We start from the raw sequence: 17,939 nt of genomic DNA on the forward strand, positions 1-17,939 counted from the left end.
AGAGTATAGATTTAAATGGTGTGATTTTTACGTGATAACTTCAGCCTTAAGTACCCAACCTTTTAGGCTTAAGAATCCTGTACTTTTTGGACTAGCAAGTTGGCAAGGTTTTCAATAACTTTTTACGTCTTCACAGTTGATTTTTATGACAAAAATAGCACAATTCCATAAAAGATTTATTTAGCTTTTTAAAAAAATATACTTTTTTATGTTATTTTATTTTGCATTTTAAGAAATATTGTACCCAGTATTTTCAACTTGGGTACTGTTTTATGTATCCTGAAACACTGTTGATGCCTTTTTTTATAGTATAATGGAAAATGGTGAAGAAAATTGTAAAGAACTGATTGAAGCTCATAAAAAGTGTATGAGGGATCTTGGCTTTAACATTTGATTGCTGGTGTTAACTTTAGAATAAAAAGCTCAAAAGTAAGTATTGACAAGGTTTTTTTCTAAGTTGGATTTTTACGTGGAACTGTAGATGATTTGATGTTATAAAAAATTTTATTATTTTAAAAGTTAGCTGTTTTAAATACATACATATTTTTATATTTTATTATTTTTTACTTGTGTATTCTTTTAAGTATTGAAATGATTTTAATTCTGTCTTTTTATTCAAAGTTTAAAAAATTAAAAGTTTTCCTACACAGGCTTTTTATGTGCGTATTTTAAAATACTAACTGGAAGCTATATGTGCCACGACATGTTTTTCACGTAAATATATTTTGGTATGTATTATAAACCAGCAATTTTTATTGCTATTATTTATTTTTAGGTTTTGAGGTATTTCCAAGTTCGAGCGGCATCAAGCTTTGTAAAAATTGACTGACATCCACAACCGTATTAATTTTATAAATAAGATGTCTATCTTAGTATATACATGTAAACTTTATATTTTTACTAAAGTTATAAAACTTGCTTTTATAAGATAAAACCTCTTTACTTTACTTTACTTTTCAGTTGCTGCTGTTTGTTATTAAGTAGTAATTGGACTGGCCTTTTTATTTTTGGCCAAATATATGAAATATTTTAAGAAAAAAATGTTCTGAAAAGCCGAATTACAAAATATTATAATCATTCATTTTTGCTCAAAAGAAGCATTTTCTTAAGGAAGCATTTTCTTAAGGAAGACATTTGCAAATACTGACAGCTATTCATAATTTAGTTTCATTTTTGTTCAAGTTTTTATTAGGTACTTGCGTTATGTAGTTGTTCAAAAACAGCTTTATAAACCTTTTTGAGTAACTACATTTTCTGCAGTAAGCCCTTTTGGCTCTGTGTGACTGACAGAAAGATGCGGGAGCTTATTGAAAAAAGTTCCTTTTTCAAATACTCATACAAAGTTGTAAGTACTCATAAAGTCGTAACGACAGACTGAAGATGACCTCACTTTATCTAGCCCCTGCATCTTTTTGCCTGCAACGAAATTGCTGAAGCTAAAAAGGCTTTCCCCCCAAAATTTAAACATTCAAAAAGTTCTATATGACCAGCCTTTCTATTTCATGTCACTTGGCATTTGCTGTTAACAAAACGAGCATCTGATAATATGGCACAACAGCAATGTTTTGCTGACTAACCGAATTTGAATTAAGGTGTGCATGAACATTAAGATGTCTGTTACCTGTTCGTTGAGATTATTCACAAATTTCTAATAGAAAGTGATGAGATTTATTGGTGGATGTATTTTGTTAGGGAATGATTGAAAAAGCAAAGCATATGTTCATTTGTATTGAGCTTTACGCCTTCTTAAACTTGCAAAATAGAAAAGCCATCTCGATTCTCCACATTAAGCCCTCTTTGAGCATCCTAATTCTTTTTCAACTAGGGCTCTCCTAGAACTGCAGAAAATCTGCAATTTTAATTTTTTTTAGAACAATAATTAAAGAAATTATTTGCATTGCATGCTGGGTAAGAAATGACAAGACACAGCATCTACCGAATATGTGCATACACTATCAATACAATTACGTTCATCACACTCATTGTTTTGTTCATATTATTTGAAGGAATCACGTCTCCATTTAATCGAGGATTTTTTTGCAATGATGAGAGTATACAAAAGCCATATGTTGCAAAGCAGACAGTACCAGTAGCCATGTTGACTGGATTAGCAGTGGGAGTGGTTCTAATTGTAGTAAGTTCTTTCCTGTTTGTTATTCCACATATTTTTTATTTGATTCCAGTGTTTACTAAAATTGTGTTCCTTTATAAAAAATACCGTAAAATCCTATAATCATGTGCAGCGCTTATCAGCAGTAATAGTGAGATTTTTGAGTGCTTATTCACAGGTGCACTTATAATCGAGTATGAAAATGTGCAAGGGAAAACAAAAGATTAATTGAATAGTTTTTTTCACTGATGTGTATTGCCCTACAAAGTCATTTGAAGTGAAACAAAACCTTTGTATGTTTGTCAATTTTATTGTTTTTGATATCTCCTAAACGCACTTATCTAAGGATGTGCTTATAAAAAGGAATGAAATTTTGATAAAGATTTAATGCGCTTAACTACTGATGCACATATAACCAGGTGAGCTTATAACCAGGTGCGCTTCATTACGACATTTTACGGTATACATTAACCCCAACCCAAAGTTTTGTACTGCTTATAAAATCGTTTTTGTTATTAGTACTTTTTCTGTGACATCATCAGAAGCCTAAAATATGTCCAAAATTCATGCCTCCATTAAAAAAAAGATTTGGAAGTGTCATTTTATCGGAGTTGTTGGTTTGAAAAGATTTCTGGAAATTTTTTAGAAGTATATCCTAGTGTTGTTAGTTTATCTATATTATAATTACGTCTGTCTGTCATGCAAAATGGTTACTGCAGAAGCGAGACACACGAAATTCGGTAAATAAAGGACAGGCGAATCCGTGGATTTATTCACAGGCCACTGACTAGTTCTGTATTATTTTACCTCTCGTGTGCTATTAACATACTGTGTGTATTTACTTCAACCTGTTGTTTTGTCTATAGGTCATTGGTTGCGATATTTATAGTCACTTCCATTTACAAAGAAGGTATGGTTCTACCAATGTTAAAAGTGACCATGTGGTGATTGTTGGAGGGATTCGTATGAATACCTGTATTTACAGGTAATACCTAAATTTATTGATATAAAGGAGTGATATGCTTACTCGACTAATTTCTTTTTTTTTTAAAAAAGTCTACAATCTTGAATAAAATTGTTGAGGCAACGATGTACAAAAATTTTGAATTATGAATGAAAGCTATATGTTAGGCGAAATTACACATGCAAAGATTAAATTCGTAAATTTCAGGAAAACAAATAGTTAACCTCAAAATTAGTAATTTTTGTTCAACTTTTGTTTTTCTTAGAACAATCTTTCGTTTATTTTTGGCGTTGATTGGTGGGCTGATGTGTTTAATTGTAACTGGTATTGGCAAAGTAATGGTGGGAAGATTGAGACCGCATTTTCTAGCTGTATGCAAACCGGATTATAGCAAGTTTAACTGCTCTGCCGGATACATTACTTTCGATGTGTGCACTGGTACTGATGAAAGAGCACTTAGGCAAGCCAGGTAATGGTATATGAATACATACCACTTAGTGTGTTATGCGTTCTGTTATTTGTCATGAGGTGAATAAAAACACAGAGAATAAAAAGAAGTTGTCAAATCTTACTTAAAGCAACGGTGCTACAAACTTAAATTCGTGGAAAATTTCTTTTTCCTTTGCTGAGAGGGAGCAGTTATTAGCGAATGCTTTCCCAAAGTTTTGATACATATTTTTTTCTTAGGTTGTCATTCCCGTCTGGCCATTCATCATTTTCTGCATACACTGTCGTTTTTGTTGCATTATATATTCAGTATGTTTTTATCACAAAAGGTTTTTCTTTACTCAAACCCTTCGTGCAGTTATCCCTTGTTTGTTTGGGTGTGGCTTGTGGTCTTACAAGAATATCTGATTATTTTCATCATTGGTCCGATGTACTAGCCGGTTTATTGCTAGGGTTGCTGTTTGCGGTGTACACCGTAAGTGTTTTTCTTATTATTTATAGCATCCTTCTGTCCACTTGAAATTGTAACACTGTAAAAGGCCTTTGCTTGTTTTCTGAAAACGATGAATATTAATACTCGTTTGTTTTGTTTTCCTTCTTTCGGTTATAAAACAGGATTTTGTTTTGAAAGACAAGCATCAAATAAATAGTTCATGACATATAGTTCATAGCATTATCTTCACTTTTAACTTGGACAAAATCAAAGCAACGATTTAAATCCATGTAAGCGTAGGCATTTTTTTCTCCGTTTTTGTACAGAAAATAAAATGTTATAAAGGAGCCTACCAACAAACTTTTAAGACTAAAATTGTATTGCATAATTGCAATACAATTGCACCGCTTTGCCACATTCGTTAAACGAAAGAGAAAAAAAACAAAAATTAATAAAAAATGCGGCGGTTGTTTCTTCTTCTTATCATTAACCTTGTCTAATTTTTTTTCTTGTCTGTTCCTTTATCTAATAATATTCCTTGCACTTGCGTTCTCCGACTTTGAAATATGCTTGTGATGTCAAGGTGTTATCTAGGTTTCATTTTGTTTGTTCCCCATCGAAAATACTAGTTGACTTACTTAAGCAACAATATTTCTATGACTTACTAGCTTTTCCCTGCTATCTATCCGATGAATTCGTTTCTGAAAACTGTCGTGGCAAAATCTCCCAAAAATTCATTCATTGAATATGCTGTTCTAATTTTTTTAATCTTTGATGGAATGTTACCAGAAATTAGTGTAGGCTGAGCAGAATGAATGATATAAATATATTTATTCATTAAAAATAATTAATAATTTAATTAAAATATTTAAAATCTAAATAGACTAAGGTTAAAGTAAAACTTTATTGTCAAAGGCTATGAGTGACATGAGTGTTTAACTGAATAGAAGAGAAGTATGCATTGGTGACTAAATAAAATAAAAACTTCATATTCGGGCATCTACACACGCAAGATCAAAATCATTAACCACCTCTGTGTGCAACTTGGTGTACAAGGATCTGGAACCTCTAAGGCAAAGCACAACAGATTTCATTATTACGAAGGAGGGTTTACATCTCATCCAAGTCATTTTGTTATCTTATTGTTCGCCGAATTTCTGTGAAATTTTTTCTGCAAAAAAATTGAAATACAGAACATTCTTTGCTCATTCCCCCGTTTATTGAAAAGACAAGTGGGGTGAATGTGCCATGTTCGTTATCTAATACACGCTGAATGTGCTTACGTTTCCTTTCTTATATATCTTAATAATGGACGTTTCAATTTGTGGTGGGGCATTTACATTGGTCAAACGTACATCGAAGTAAGCAGACTGTCCTGGACGCCAAAAACTCCAGGCTCTTACATCAAGCATTGCTTCATCGTTGTTGATTGGTGAAAGCTTTGGCTCGATTTCCACATCATTATAAACTTTTTACAACAAATTTGCTTCGAAATCACGTACGGTCTTATGACGCATGGTCACAAAACCACCTTTTTTACAGCACATGGCATGGGTGGCATTGAAATCATCTCCGCACGCACATTTTGATGGAAGATATTTTACTGAATGATTGTATCTCAGCGCAAGTGCATCTTGAAAGTCTTCCTTTGTAAGATCGAAACCTTGTGCCTTTAATGGTAAAACGTTCAACCAGCTCGAGGCTCCTTTTTCACTATTCTGTTCCATTGGCCCGTATCTCACTCCTATTCAGCTGATTGTTAATTAACATTTCGTCTTGTTTTCGAGCTTCCCTGACAGCGTTCACACGACAAGCTTTAACTCGTTTTGTTTCATCTTTATTCGGAAGAAAATCAGTCTGGGCAATGATGGCAGCAACTCGTAATCGACGGCGGCACTTTCTGTAAGTATTGGTATTCCGAGGCCGCCAATTTTTATCGATCTTTTGTAAAGAACTCTTTCACTTTCCGAAATGGTGTGGCCCAAAAGAGATAGTAAAAACATATAAGATATGATCGTATCTAGAGGTACTAAGTATTCTTCCATACCAGGTATTATACGCATGAAGTATGTAATTTTGTTTAACTCGCCATGTGTAAAAGCTGCAAAGGCTGCTTGGAGTGCTGTCAACGATATTGTTGAAATTTTTTTATTTCTTCACACCATTGACTAGTTTTGTTATTTGCATATTCATCACGAATTCCAATTGAAGCTCCAAGATGTCGTTTTCTTGTTGTCGTAAATTGTATTGACGAGTCGCTAAAATTTTTTCTCGCTTCAAGTTCAATCGCTTCACTTTTACTAATCATCCATGATTTACTCTCGTTGACGTAATAACCGTAGTTTTTTCCGTCTTTAATCACACCGTCCCACCACTTTTTCAGGCCAATAATCTTACCGGCACCCATTGCATCATCTGCCAGCCATACCTGTTTCACATCTGCAGCAGATTTTAGACGTAGCAGAATGAATGATCAATGGAGATGGAAATGCCCATTTGACGTCGGCCCCGTTGAATTTCAAGCAAACACTATGTACATGCTTTTTTTTAAGAATCTGAACTTAAATATGCTTATAGGCTTATGTTTATAAAAAAAAGAGTGTAGTTACAGTCAGATGGATTATTAAAGTCTACAGTTGGGATGAACCTCCTCTAAACTTCTTTTTTGAGTCACGTAACAGACTTGTAAAGTAAACTTTTCTGAACTACTTTAGGTGTACGGTCTGATGAAATTACCAGCTGAAGAGAAAAAGTTGCGTGAAATCAACGCAACTCGTACAAGAGATGACGTGGAAAGTCAATTTACATCCATCCCTGCAAATGTACCGACAAACTATGGCTCTGTTAATGCTGAGAAGGGAGATTAAAATAATTTTTTTACTCATTAAACTTTTTTTATACATTGGATTCCCTTGATAATGATTTGTATGAACTTATACTTTTTCGCGAACTTATATTTTTGTGATGCATGTTACCTTTGTGTGTGATAAAATAATAAAAAAAATCAAGCAAGGCTTTTATTGATTTTTGTTTGTATTTTGAGTCTGCTAAATTTGTGTTTTTGCTAAAATGCTGAAATAAATATCGCATAAGTCATTACCGCAAAAAAATGACGTCATGAATTTAATACATATATTTTTGTTTGTATCTGTGATGCATATACAGTGTTTTGTATTTGCTTCTCGAAATTTGTATCTGTGATGCATATACAGTGTTTTGTATTTGCTTCTCGAAATTTGTATCTGTGATGCATATACAGTGTTTTGTATTTCCTCCTCGAAGTTTGTATCTGTGATGCATATACACTGTTTTGTATTTACTCATCGAATAAACGCTTATTTTATAATTTTTGATATATACAGATTTGATATGTTTTTCTGAGAGTAGTTTTATCCCCTAATAAATAATACGTGATAGAACATGTGGCAATTAACCTGTTTCTTATACTATTCTGCGAAAGTTAAAATTGATATACTTCCGAAGAAAAATCGATTTTTTTTGCATGTTTTGTGTGTTTGGCTTATCGAGTTTAAAACAAACAAACTTATGTTGTAATTCATTTTGTTGTTGCGTTTCAACCTTCTCTGGGAGTTCTTAGATTATTTCACAGGGACGGCTCCTAGCCCAGAAAGTACCTACGAAACCCTGGTATCAGGTTTTTTGCGTTTTTGCGAAATAATTTTTTTAAAAAATTTGTAGCTAGGAATATTTCAGAATTTGTATTGCAATTGAATTGAAATATTTATTTTTTTATTTATTGCTGTTTTGGTTTGTCCAAAGCTAAAATGGTATCCCAGTTGTGTAAATTTACCCTGAAGATCAAGTTGTTTTTCTTTAAAACCGCTAGTGCATATAAAATATACATACCAAGTACGATGTATAATTAAAACCAAGATGTTTTTTAAAATGAACTTTTGGCACTGATCCATGATCAATATTTTGTATCCATAAAATATATATAAATGCTCTCTACAATTCGTAAGAGAATAAATTAATCAACTTAATAAATACAAAGGAGCTGACGTTATATTTCTATTGAGACTTGATTTCTGTTTATGTATAAAAAGACTCTTTAGTCTCCAAAATGTAGTTAACACGTTCAGATGCACGTACTACCAAATTGGCAAGGAACGCAGTTCGAAGAAGAATGATCTTTAACTGCATCATGTTTGTGCCTTCAGGTAGTATATGAACACTAAACATCCCAACATCAATTTCATTTTTGAGGAAGAAATCGAGTCTTTGTTTCCTTTCCTCGGTTTGAAAATAGATAGGGAAAAGGGGTAAGTTCGTCACCAGTCTTTTTAGAAATCCTGCTTTAACGGTGTTTACACTAATTCCCTTTGCCTTTTACCGCTTACGTATAAGTCCAGTGGGTTTTTTGTCTTTACTCTATCGCTGTTTCACGATTGTTTCTGACTCAGATTAGTCTTAAGAAAAACTGTAGAGAGCATTTTATAATTCTTCTTTTTTCATACACAATATGAATGTGGTCATGACTCTCGTCAGAACAGACAGCTCATCTGAAAAACATTCAGTGTTGAACCACGTTTTTTATATCGAAAGGGTCTAAGATTAGAGGCTAAGTCATAACTGGGACCAAAGTGCTTAAAAGTGGCTTTTCAAATTTTTACCTTTCAGAATGTCAAAAATAAGTTTTTTGTGCTGTTCCTCGAAAAGTGCAAAAATAAAAAAGCTCCCAAAAATTAATCTGTTTATTAAACTATTTTTTGGTCCGTTGGGTTATTTAGGAATGAGACTATAAAAGCAGGACCTTTAATAGTGGGAAAAGAAGGCTATTTGTCTTTTTTTGCTTTTTTTATGCGCAGGTTTATTTTTCCACAATATTCGCATTACACAAGTTTAATGATCTTATCTTCTTATCTTTACCTGCTCACATTTACACATTGCATTATCTTTTATACATGGAATGTATTTTGCGAAAGTCTCATTCGTGGCTTAACGTCCTTGTTCCATGCCAGTAAGGATTCGCCAGGTTGTTTGTCCTTATTACATTTTCTCGATTTTCCCCTGGCCTTTGCCCCCGGAACTATTAAGTCTCACACAACATCTCTATCATCTTACTGGATAACATGCTAGATGCCTAACCAATGAACACTCTAGCTATGCTCAGTTACAAGCGAGGCTAGGATGCTTTTTACTTTTTTAAAACAGACCTACCAGGATGAATCCCCATAACCCATAATAGAAAGCATTGAGCACCGGTTCTTTTTTTTTGCTGGTTGGTTTGATGAACACCTGGCACAAAATTAATGGTAAATTTGATGATTTGTGTTAATTAAATGCCTCCTCTCAAAGTAAATACGCAGCCCTAGAATAAGATTTATTACATATTTTTTCCGGCAATTCTCTACCATTTGGTAGTATTGAAGTATACAATAGTATTTCTCCCCAAACCATTTCAAAACAACATTAAACAGGTTATAGTAACTTCACTGTCTGTTGGATGAAGATATATTTAATTCACAATGTTACAAGCAAAATACATTAAGTAAAAAACCAAATCCATTCGAGACTTCCATGGTGTTAATTGAAAAGGAAGATTTTAAAAGAGACGCCTTGCGTAACTAAGAACCAAAAAGAACTCATTTATTAACTAACTTTACATTTAAATTTATATACTAATTGCATTTGGTATAACCTCTGGATCTAGGTACGGATAAGGATGTTCTCTTTCCTTGTTTCGAGCTTTGATCGTAGCACTGATTTCTTTTAATGCAGTTTGGAATCTAAATTAAGTATTATAGGATTCATAAGAGTAATGCAGTGTATTTAAGCAAGTTGACAAGAATACTCAATAAAAACCAGAAGGAAAGGAGAGAGAGGTATTAAGTGTCGTGCTCGTCCGAAGTGTAAGGATAACGGCTTGTCCAAAAATAACATTTTGAATTAAAACAAACTAAAAAGTTTGTTACACACAGCCCATGAAGCATATAAAGACTCGAATTTGACCAACCTTTTAACAGCTTGTAACTTCTTTGGTTCATATTGGTACTGTATTTCAAATTCACCAAGGTTGTTGGTGCCACGTTCACTGAGAAGGTTAGTCACCACCATGATATCCAATGCCATTGATTTTTCTGGTAAATGTTTTACGATATCCTCTTCTGTGATTTCATCCTAAAATGATAAGGGGAAATTTAGTACTCTAGAAACAATAAAAGGGTTGGGAGGCTTCAATTAGAAGGCAGAAAATGAGACTTACTTTGTTCTTCGGTACTTCTCCTCTCATAAAAGCAGGGTAGAACGGCGAAAATGCGTATTCATCGTATTGACAAAAGTTAGCTGCTGCGTGTTGTACACTTGACATAAATATGACTGCTGACACTACTTTAATCAAATCAGATTTCTCTTTGAATTCGCCATTACCAAACACACCCTGAAACATATTTAGTGTAAATTTACAGTCAAGAATTGAATCCTTACTAGATAGTAAAGGTTATGTTGAAAAACAGTACTGAATATCCAAAAAAATGAATAAAGACTGCATAGAACTGCGGTTTCGCTCTAAACATATTAAGTCGACTATATAGCAACCTCGATCTTAATAAAAATATGATAATACACTTTATACACTGTTCTCAAGGAACTATCACGAATATGGCAACACAATCCAAAGGGGGTAATCAAAATTCATATTTGCAAATAAACACGGCGGCTTACTTGCATTCCAGCGCCATCTTTCTTATCGACAAGCATTTTTGCGAAATCTTGAATTTCATTATCACCAGCAAGTGTCTCATTGTTTTCTAAAAAGTTTTGACGTGAGTTTCAAAAGCTAAAAATGTCTTATCAGCCTTCTCGTTGCTAATTTATTGCATTTAATCGAAAAAAAAATAGATTATTAACTTTAAATGACCTTCGTATATAGTTTAATATGTAGTTTAATATAGTTCTAATATACCAGAATATTTATAAATTATTAGACCACAAAACTAACTAACGATGTGTGATATTTTCCCGCTTATTCCGCCCTCGACAAAGCAAAGTGGACAGATTCATTTATTTACCGTAAACAATGTCAAGAATCTCGGTCACGTAATCCACAATAGCGTGGTGGATAAGCAAGGCATCGTCACGATAGAAATACTTTGGTAAATTTGTTGTGTCGTCCACCTAAAAAGATAGTTTCACACCAATATTAGCACCAACTTTTCACCAATATGACCACCGGTATCAACTTTCGAGCGGTATCAACTTTCCACCGGTATCAACTTTCCACCGATATCAACATTCCACCGGTATCAACTTTCCACCGGTATCAACTTTCCACCGGTATCAACTTTCCACCGGTATCAACTTTCCACCGGTATCAACTTTCCACCGGTATCAACTTTCCACCGGTATCAACTTTCCACCGGTATCAACTTTCCACCGGTATCAACTTTCCACCGGTATCAACTTTCCACCGCTACCGCTATGAAGTTTTTACCGATATAAAGTTTACAAATGTAAGCCCACACTGATAAGATTACACAAGTTAAAACCTGCTATTTATTCACCGAGACTAATGTACACTCAGCCGAATAATTAAAATATTTACCCCTCTTTCCGCAAGATCTCCGGGTAGCCACCCGTTTATGTCCAACCTCCATTTCTTCCAACTAAAGAAAAATTGCATGAGTAATTATTGTACGTATTAATTTTTGCACAGCAAGTTACATAACAATCTTGCCATTGAACGAAAATAAGCAAATTTATTTCTTCGAAATCGAAACAGTTTTTTAGACCAACTTTGGCAAAAAAAGGACATTTAGGTAAGCAAAACTCAACATTTTCAATGCCGTTAAAGAGTTTTTATTTGTTAGGAATAAGGCTAACTATTGTTTTGCCCCCAGGGTAAGTATTTTTAATATTAACACCTTTAGGCTGGCAGAAAACGCATTGAAACTCGATAAAATCAGCGCAGCAGAATGAGTCAAAGGGTGGCCAACAGCTCCACGCGAAAAAATTTTCACTTATTTTTGCTCGTGTACGTGTGTAACTACTAGCATTTTAAAATAAGTTACAAGATAAGATTCAAATGTCATATACCGCTGCGACATAATTTCGAAGGTTCCGTCAATCCCTGGCGTCATTGTAACATCAATCCATGCTCCCTTGGCCATCAACTTTGTGACGCCACGCCTAAGAAACATTGTTGTACAGTCATGTAAGCGTTGTTGTTAGGTTGTTATGAAATTGACAGAAGTGGTAGTATTATTTCAAGACGTACATGTTTATTGCAAGTAAGAATAAGAAATGAGGAGCTAGTAGCCTATATACAGGATGTGATGGTGACAATGTCCTGTGCATACAAATACACATGGACTCACAGACCAAATGAGTGAACCCTAAAAATAAAGATAGGTAGAAAATTAAAAATGGCGTCGAAGCAAGTACAACGTTGTTCTTCAATTTTACTAACAGGACGCACAATGTCAACAGTTGTTCTGTTTACAGTGTATGAAATCTTGTAACATCCTTTAGTAAGAAAAAAATTTACCTTAACTCAAAAGTCATACCTAAATGAGTACATGCTTGGTGAATAACAACATCAGCATTATTGTAATACATCTTTGCAAGCATCCATTTGTGTACGGGGTCACTCGGCAAAAATATCTAAGACATAAAAAATATGATTCCATAATTGTTAAAACATATGGGTAGGCACAAGCCAACAGCTGAGAGCAGATCAAAGCGATATGTACTAAATACTTACAGGGTTATCCTCAGATGGTGTTTGAAATAGCTGAATAGCAATGGGAAGAAGGTCTCCGTTTTTCTTAGCATGGAATAAAGCTATTGGTTTGGTCAACTGAAAATAAAAAGGTATTTGTTAATCTTTTAGGAGCTATTGCGTTGAACGAGATTTTCTAATAGAAACACGACGCTTTGTTAAAGCAAATACAAGGTTTTTGATAATCTTCAACATCATACGAATTTTTGCTAAGCAACTGTTCAGTAATCTTCTTATTAATTGCACTTACTGTGCGGCCTTCAGGAACAGAGATTCCATCCAATTCTTTTAAGTTGACAATAAAGACTTCTTTGGCTTTGATTGCTTCATCAAGTTTTTTACCATCCAAAAATGATTCAACCATCTCATTCGTCACAGGAAAGCTATAGTGCAAACATAAAATGATGCGATTTTAATGTATTTATGTCGATCCCTGTTGTCTGAATTTTCTGTACTTCGTTGAAAAGTCAAAAGCAACAAAGCATGAAATTAACATACTTGTCTGGCAATTCTGTGCACAGTCTGATCAAGGTAGGGTTACATCCTCTCAAGCGTTGCTGGCCAAACCGTTTGTCTGATTTCCAATCGGAAAAACCCTACACAATATAGATTTTGGAATTAATAGTGGAAATTGGGGAAGAAGGACAAGCTGCTACTATCTCGTACAATATTCCAATGTTAACTAAAACGCTGCACGTGTTTCAATTCCGCACACTTTTCTAAAGAGTACAGTGACGCCAACAAAGGACTTGTCAAACTTCTTACATAAAGAAACACTTACGTATGGAATACCAAACGTTCCTTTAAAGAGTGACTCATAATCATCGAAACTGTCAAAGTTATTAGTTGTTATCAAAGAATTCCACTTTTGCTGCAAGATCAGTTCAGCTTTACGTTTGACAATGTCCCACTGTAATAAATGTTTACATTAGCAAAATCTATGTTTAGCTTTAAATACAAAAATATGAAAATCAAATTTGAAAATTTTCTATGTGTCCTGTTTTATCTCTTTGTGTTGTAACAGTTGCAAAGCTGTAAGCCTGCCTAACACTAAGTCTATTTGAATGCAAGATCACACAAAATAAACGGATTTACAAATGTATTCCTCATCCCTCTACAGAAAGAATGCACTTGTAATAGACCATGCGCATTTGCTTGCAGGTTTGTTGAATGACAGTACGTATTGCCAGTCAGTATATAAATCTCACCTTGTAGTCATTGCTGAATTGCTCTTCTATAGGTAATTCTTTGATCTACAAATAGAAATGTGGTACAGAGATGGTCTATAAGACACTATATACACTTCCCATTACAAGAAATTTTTAAATCTGGAACATTTATACCCTTCTTGGTAGCCCAGTGTCCTTCTCTTCCCAGAGGTATCTTGACTTAATATCTTCAATCTCTTGTTTTCTTTGTTCTGTGTTTTTATCATCTTGCGGCAAGGAACAATCGTAGATTTCAAAAGTGTATTTTTGATCTGCTTTGATCCATCGATTTATAGGAAATGGAATTTCTTCCTTGGTTGAGAAAAGATCTTTTAGAGATGAATTTGTTTTGGTGTATTGTATCACTTTTATATATTCCAAAAACCAATCATCCTTCAAGCCGCTTTTGTCACGCCATAATTCAATTTTAGCGAGTGAGCCTAAAGGAATAAAGATGTTATACGACAAAATTTAAGCATGTTCTCGTAAATTCGTAAATAAATAAATAAATCAAGACCATTTTTCTGGGTTATTTCCATCAGTAAATTATATTTACCTAAGACTTGGTTCAAAAATTGAAAGTGCTACCGTGAGTGCAAATTGTGTTATTTGTATAGTAAAAACATGATTGTGAGGGATATTCAGGATTGAAGGGCCTAACTTTCATTTGTCAACATTGTAAATGATACAAGGGCTTATCTATATTTTAATGCCAGTATACGTCTGTCCGTCCGTCTGTCCGTCCGTCTGTCTGTCACGCAAAATGGCAGCTTAGCTGCGACGGACGAACCCGTGGATTTTTCCACGGGCTAATGACAAGTTAACCAAAATATCCGGACAATGCGTGTTAATGTTTCCATACTCGACTTTATTATCTACTAGGTTTGTAACAGCTACATCATCAAAAAGTCAAAATCTCACTTCACTTGCTTTCATTTTTTTCTTGATAAATATTCGTGTTAAAAGTATAAGCAACGCAAAAGCCTTTTTTTTGATGTTTAAAAATGTAAGCCAATCACAATAACACACAAGATTCTAAACAATAAAATGAAATCGACAATTAGTTCTGTTGCAAAAATAGCCAATCGTATAACATTAAAAAATCGCGGGCTTTTTCTGTAATAAAAAGAAAGTTGCGAAAGCGAAAATTATTTCTCCCTAAATTTTGTTTCCTGAAAGCGGAGTAAATAGAGTGGACAGGTAACAGATAACTTGTACCTATTTTCTGTTCACTTTGGACTGTGAAAGTATCCACATTCCCTTTCTCAAAATCATCCTTCCAAAAACAATCTAACTTTACATCACTTGTTCTGTTTCCATCACTGTCGATCAATGCACAATATATATTGCTGTCGGTGCCAGCTCCTTTCACATCTCCTGTTTTAACAATAACTTGGAAGTCTTTAGAAGATGAGATTCCCATATTTTATCCTTTATCTAGAAGAAGAGAACAATGTCATTACTTGGTAAGAATCAACAGGTGAGCTTAGATTATAATGCTCGTCGTTGCCTGACTGTACAAGTCACCATGACTCGTTTCAAAGAATTAAAAGCGTTCTCTGTGCTTAAAAACATTTTCTTTATGTAAGCACCTATACAACTCGAGGCTCAAATTTTTTATAGAACGAAGTAACTTGTAAAAAACGGTACCCAACAGAAAATAAAGAATAGCAATACTTAATTCTCCTGTAACTTTCATGCAACGACAATGGATTTGAGCAATTTTTTGTTTCAACTTCATTTTCACTTCATCTTTTGTGAGAACGACTAACACAATTAAAAAAGCAAGTTTGATTTCGACTGGCGCTCCATCCTAACCGAGCTAGCAAATCTATGAATTTGTTTTTTTTTTAAATATATAGTGAACAAGCAACAAGACAGAAAGAGCTAAGCTTGTAAAACATACAGGAACTTGATCAACAGCCTCAGTCAAAATCTTGCGTTACTTATAAAAAAAGCATGCATACTACAAGTTTTTTTATATATCTCCATCTTTTAAAGTTTAAAACGTGCTCTTTCATCAGGTTGTCAAAGAAGCACGAATTTGGCTTTTCAAATAAGAATCTCATTTGATCTATCAGAATTCAAAACAAAATTTCCTACAAAAGTGCGAGAAAAATTTTACATATAAAAAAAATCTGTTCTAGTTACCAAAACTGTTCCTTGAATCTTAAAATTTATCAATGCACTGTGCATTCGTGGAGTTTTATTTATAATTTTTGGGTCTCTCAAAGGGATATTCAAAGTTTTATTATACCGAGGTTTCAATCCAATCTTTTTAACAGTAAACAAAGTTATGACGTCTCAAGGCGCTGGTTTAACTTGTAAACAAAAGAGTTGATAAATTATAACTTTTTAAATTTAGCAGTAGTAGCACGAGACTGATTGACCGCTCTATAGGCATACGATACAGAAGTCCTAAAAATTAAGTTCGAGGAAGAACAAGAAAAAACCCAAAACGTTTTTGCGCCGTGCACTTCGTGTGTTGTCATTAGGATAGGGATAAAAAATCTGTGACGTAATCTGAAAGGAAGGTAAAAAAAATGTGAAAATAATCATTGTAAAATTGAAAAGCAGTTTTAACTTTTAATCCTTAGCTGACGATTGTAAGCTGTAATAAAAAAGGTTCGGCAGGGGAGGGTTTTTGTAAAAGATACCGTCGGCGCCAAGACATAAAAAATGAAAATAAGACTCGGCGGATGACAATTTGATGAAAAGACAGCGTCAGCACAAAGTATGCAGATATCATCGGACAATATCTTAGCCGCAACAAAAAGGGCTCGATGGAGGAGACTTTTGTAGAAAATAGCGTCGCACAAAGTACAACGTTGTCATACAACTACACTAGGAAACTGTTTTTGTAATTAAGGAGAAAAAATCTAAAATTTTGAGTTTTGATCATTTTAGTTGCTCTCTTTTCGCATGAAATTAAAATTGTAACAATTTAAGACGGTTGTAGTAAAACTGATTGTAAACAAATGTCAGACAAAATTGTTAATCGTCAAAAAAATTGTAATTTGTCGGTTAAAAGTATTAAAATTATTATTCGTTGGACAAAAAAGATATTCTTAGGACAAAATTATTAGTCTAAGGAAAAAATTATTTTTTTCTCAGAAAAATTATTATCCGAAGGAAAAAATTATTCGTCTGATGAAGTATTGTTAGAGAAATTTCATCACTTTTGCCTATTTTTAAAAAATCCTTGTTCACGTTTTGCTCAGTAAAAGCGAAAGACAAGAAAAAGTACTTATAAACTATACTATACTTCTATGTCCGCTTGCTGATACATAACTTGGACAAAATTCTCATTACCTTCGAGAAATTTCCTCACTTATGTCTGACAAAGTAAAAAAAGATACCCCGGGGGTGTAGTTTTAATATGGTGCTGTCGCGACGCATTTAAAGGAAAATTCCGACATTAGTAAGGAACACAGTCAGCCAGTAACAAAATCTCAGTGTTTTATGTATTCCACATAAAAGAAGTAGCTTCAACATACGACAAAAGGTTTTTTCCATTTTTTTTAATTACAAGTCCTTAAGTATCTCGTTGCAGTGTAGAAATGAGAATACGCGAACATTCTGTTGCGGTAAAATGTTATTAACACAATACCTGTGGGGGAGTCTGCTGACGTCAAGAAAAGCGATTACTTTTATAAGTATGTGCTATAAATCGAGGACTTACGAGAGTACTGCACGTCTGTGTTTTTCTGACTGAGAATTGCTGAAATATGAGAACAAAGTGAGAACAATGATAAAGCGTTAATTCTTCAAAATCTTTCTTCTTTTTTGTTGAAAAAACACAACAATCAATTGTTCACAGAATCAATTTCTGCACAAAATTTGTAATTGGACCGTGAAATCTCAAACATAATAAATTGTGCACCAGAATTTTTTTGACACTCTTCATTTTGTGGCACCTCAAATTTAAAAATTGTACCACCGGCCATATTGTTAATCGATGGTCTCAATTGAGTTAACCACGCTAATCTTGGAGAAAAGATAACATACAACATCTGAAAACGCCCATACCCTGCTTC

At 33.9% G+C, this 17,939-nt stretch overlaps 2 protein-coding genes across 2 annotated transcripts; one reads left to right on the plus strand and one right to left on the minus strand.

The window, feature by feature from the left end:
• The first annotated feature begins 1,834 nt into the window (after positions 1–1,834).
• On the plus strand, positions 1,835–7,707 carry LOC130630317 (phospholipid phosphatase 1-like). Its single transcript, XM_057443775.1, has 5 exons — positions 1,835–2,134; positions 2,977–3,095; positions 3,340–3,543; positions 3,762–3,996; positions 6,669–7,707. The coding sequence occupies exons 1-5, from the start codon at positions 1,916–1,918 to the stop codon at positions 6,819–6,821; spliced, it is 930 nt and encodes a 309-aa protein (XP_057299758.1). The 5' UTR covers positions 1,835–1,915; the 3' UTR covers positions 6,822–7,707.
• A 1,708-nt stretch (positions 7,708–9,415) lies between these two features.
• Positions 9,416–17,629, minus strand: LOC130630315 (allene oxide synthase-lipoxygenase protein-like). The gene is made up of 17 exons (XM_057443773.1): positions 17,585–17,629; positions 15,121–15,339; positions 14,038–14,342; positions 13,903–13,947; positions 13,476–13,604; positions 13,193–13,290; positions 12,945–13,077; positions 12,677–12,772; positions 12,480–12,576; positions 12,191–12,308; positions 12,010–12,102; positions 11,519–11,579; positions 10,986–11,091; positions 10,639–10,724; positions 10,181–10,354; positions 9,932–10,095; positions 9,416–9,704 (listed from the first exon to the last, which is right to left on the minus strand). Exons 2-17 carry the CDS (start codon positions 15,323–15,325, stop codon positions 9,590–9,592), a joined length of 2,025 nt encoding a protein of 674 aa, XP_057299756.1. The 5' UTR covers positions 15,326–15,339; positions 17,585–17,629; the 3' UTR covers positions 9,416–9,589.
• Positions 17,630–17,939: the final 310 nt, after the last annotated feature.

The sequence above is a fragment of the Hydractinia symbiolongicarpus genome, chromosome 2 (genome assembly GCF_029227915.1).
Source record: "Hydractinia symbiolongicarpus strain clone_291-10 chromosome 2, HSymV2.1, whole genome shotgun sequence".
Taxonomy (NCBI): domain Eukaryota; kingdom Metazoa; phylum Cnidaria; class Hydrozoa; order Anthoathecata; family Hydractiniidae; genus Hydractinia; species Hydractinia symbiolongicarpus.

Bases quoted from the DNA above. Each gene is read 5' to 3' on its own strand.
- LOC130630317 (XM_057443775.1), top strand. From the start codon at position 1,916: ATGACAAGACACAGCATCTACCGAATATGTGCATACACTATCAATACA. The intron at 3,096-3,339 runs GTAATACCTAAA...TGTTTTTCTTAG, and splicing joins ATGAATACCTGTATTTACAG to AACAATCTTTCGTTTATTTT. The intron at 3,997-6,668 runs GTAAGTGTTTTT...GAACTACTTTAG, and splicing joins TGCTGTTTGCGGTGTACACC to GTGTACGGTCTGATGAAATT.
- LOC130630315 (XM_057443773.1), bottom strand. From the start codon at position 15,325: ATGGGAATCTCATCTTCTAAAGACTTCCAAGTTATTGTTAAAACAGGA. The intron at 12,577-12,676 runs GTAAGTATTTAG...TTTATGTCTTAG, and splicing joins CACCATCTGAGGATAACCCT to ATATTTTTGCCGAGTGACCC. The intron at 10,096-10,180 runs GTAAGTCTCATT...TTATCATTTTAG, and splicing joins GAGAAGTACCGAAGAACAAA to GATGAAATCACAGAAGAGGA.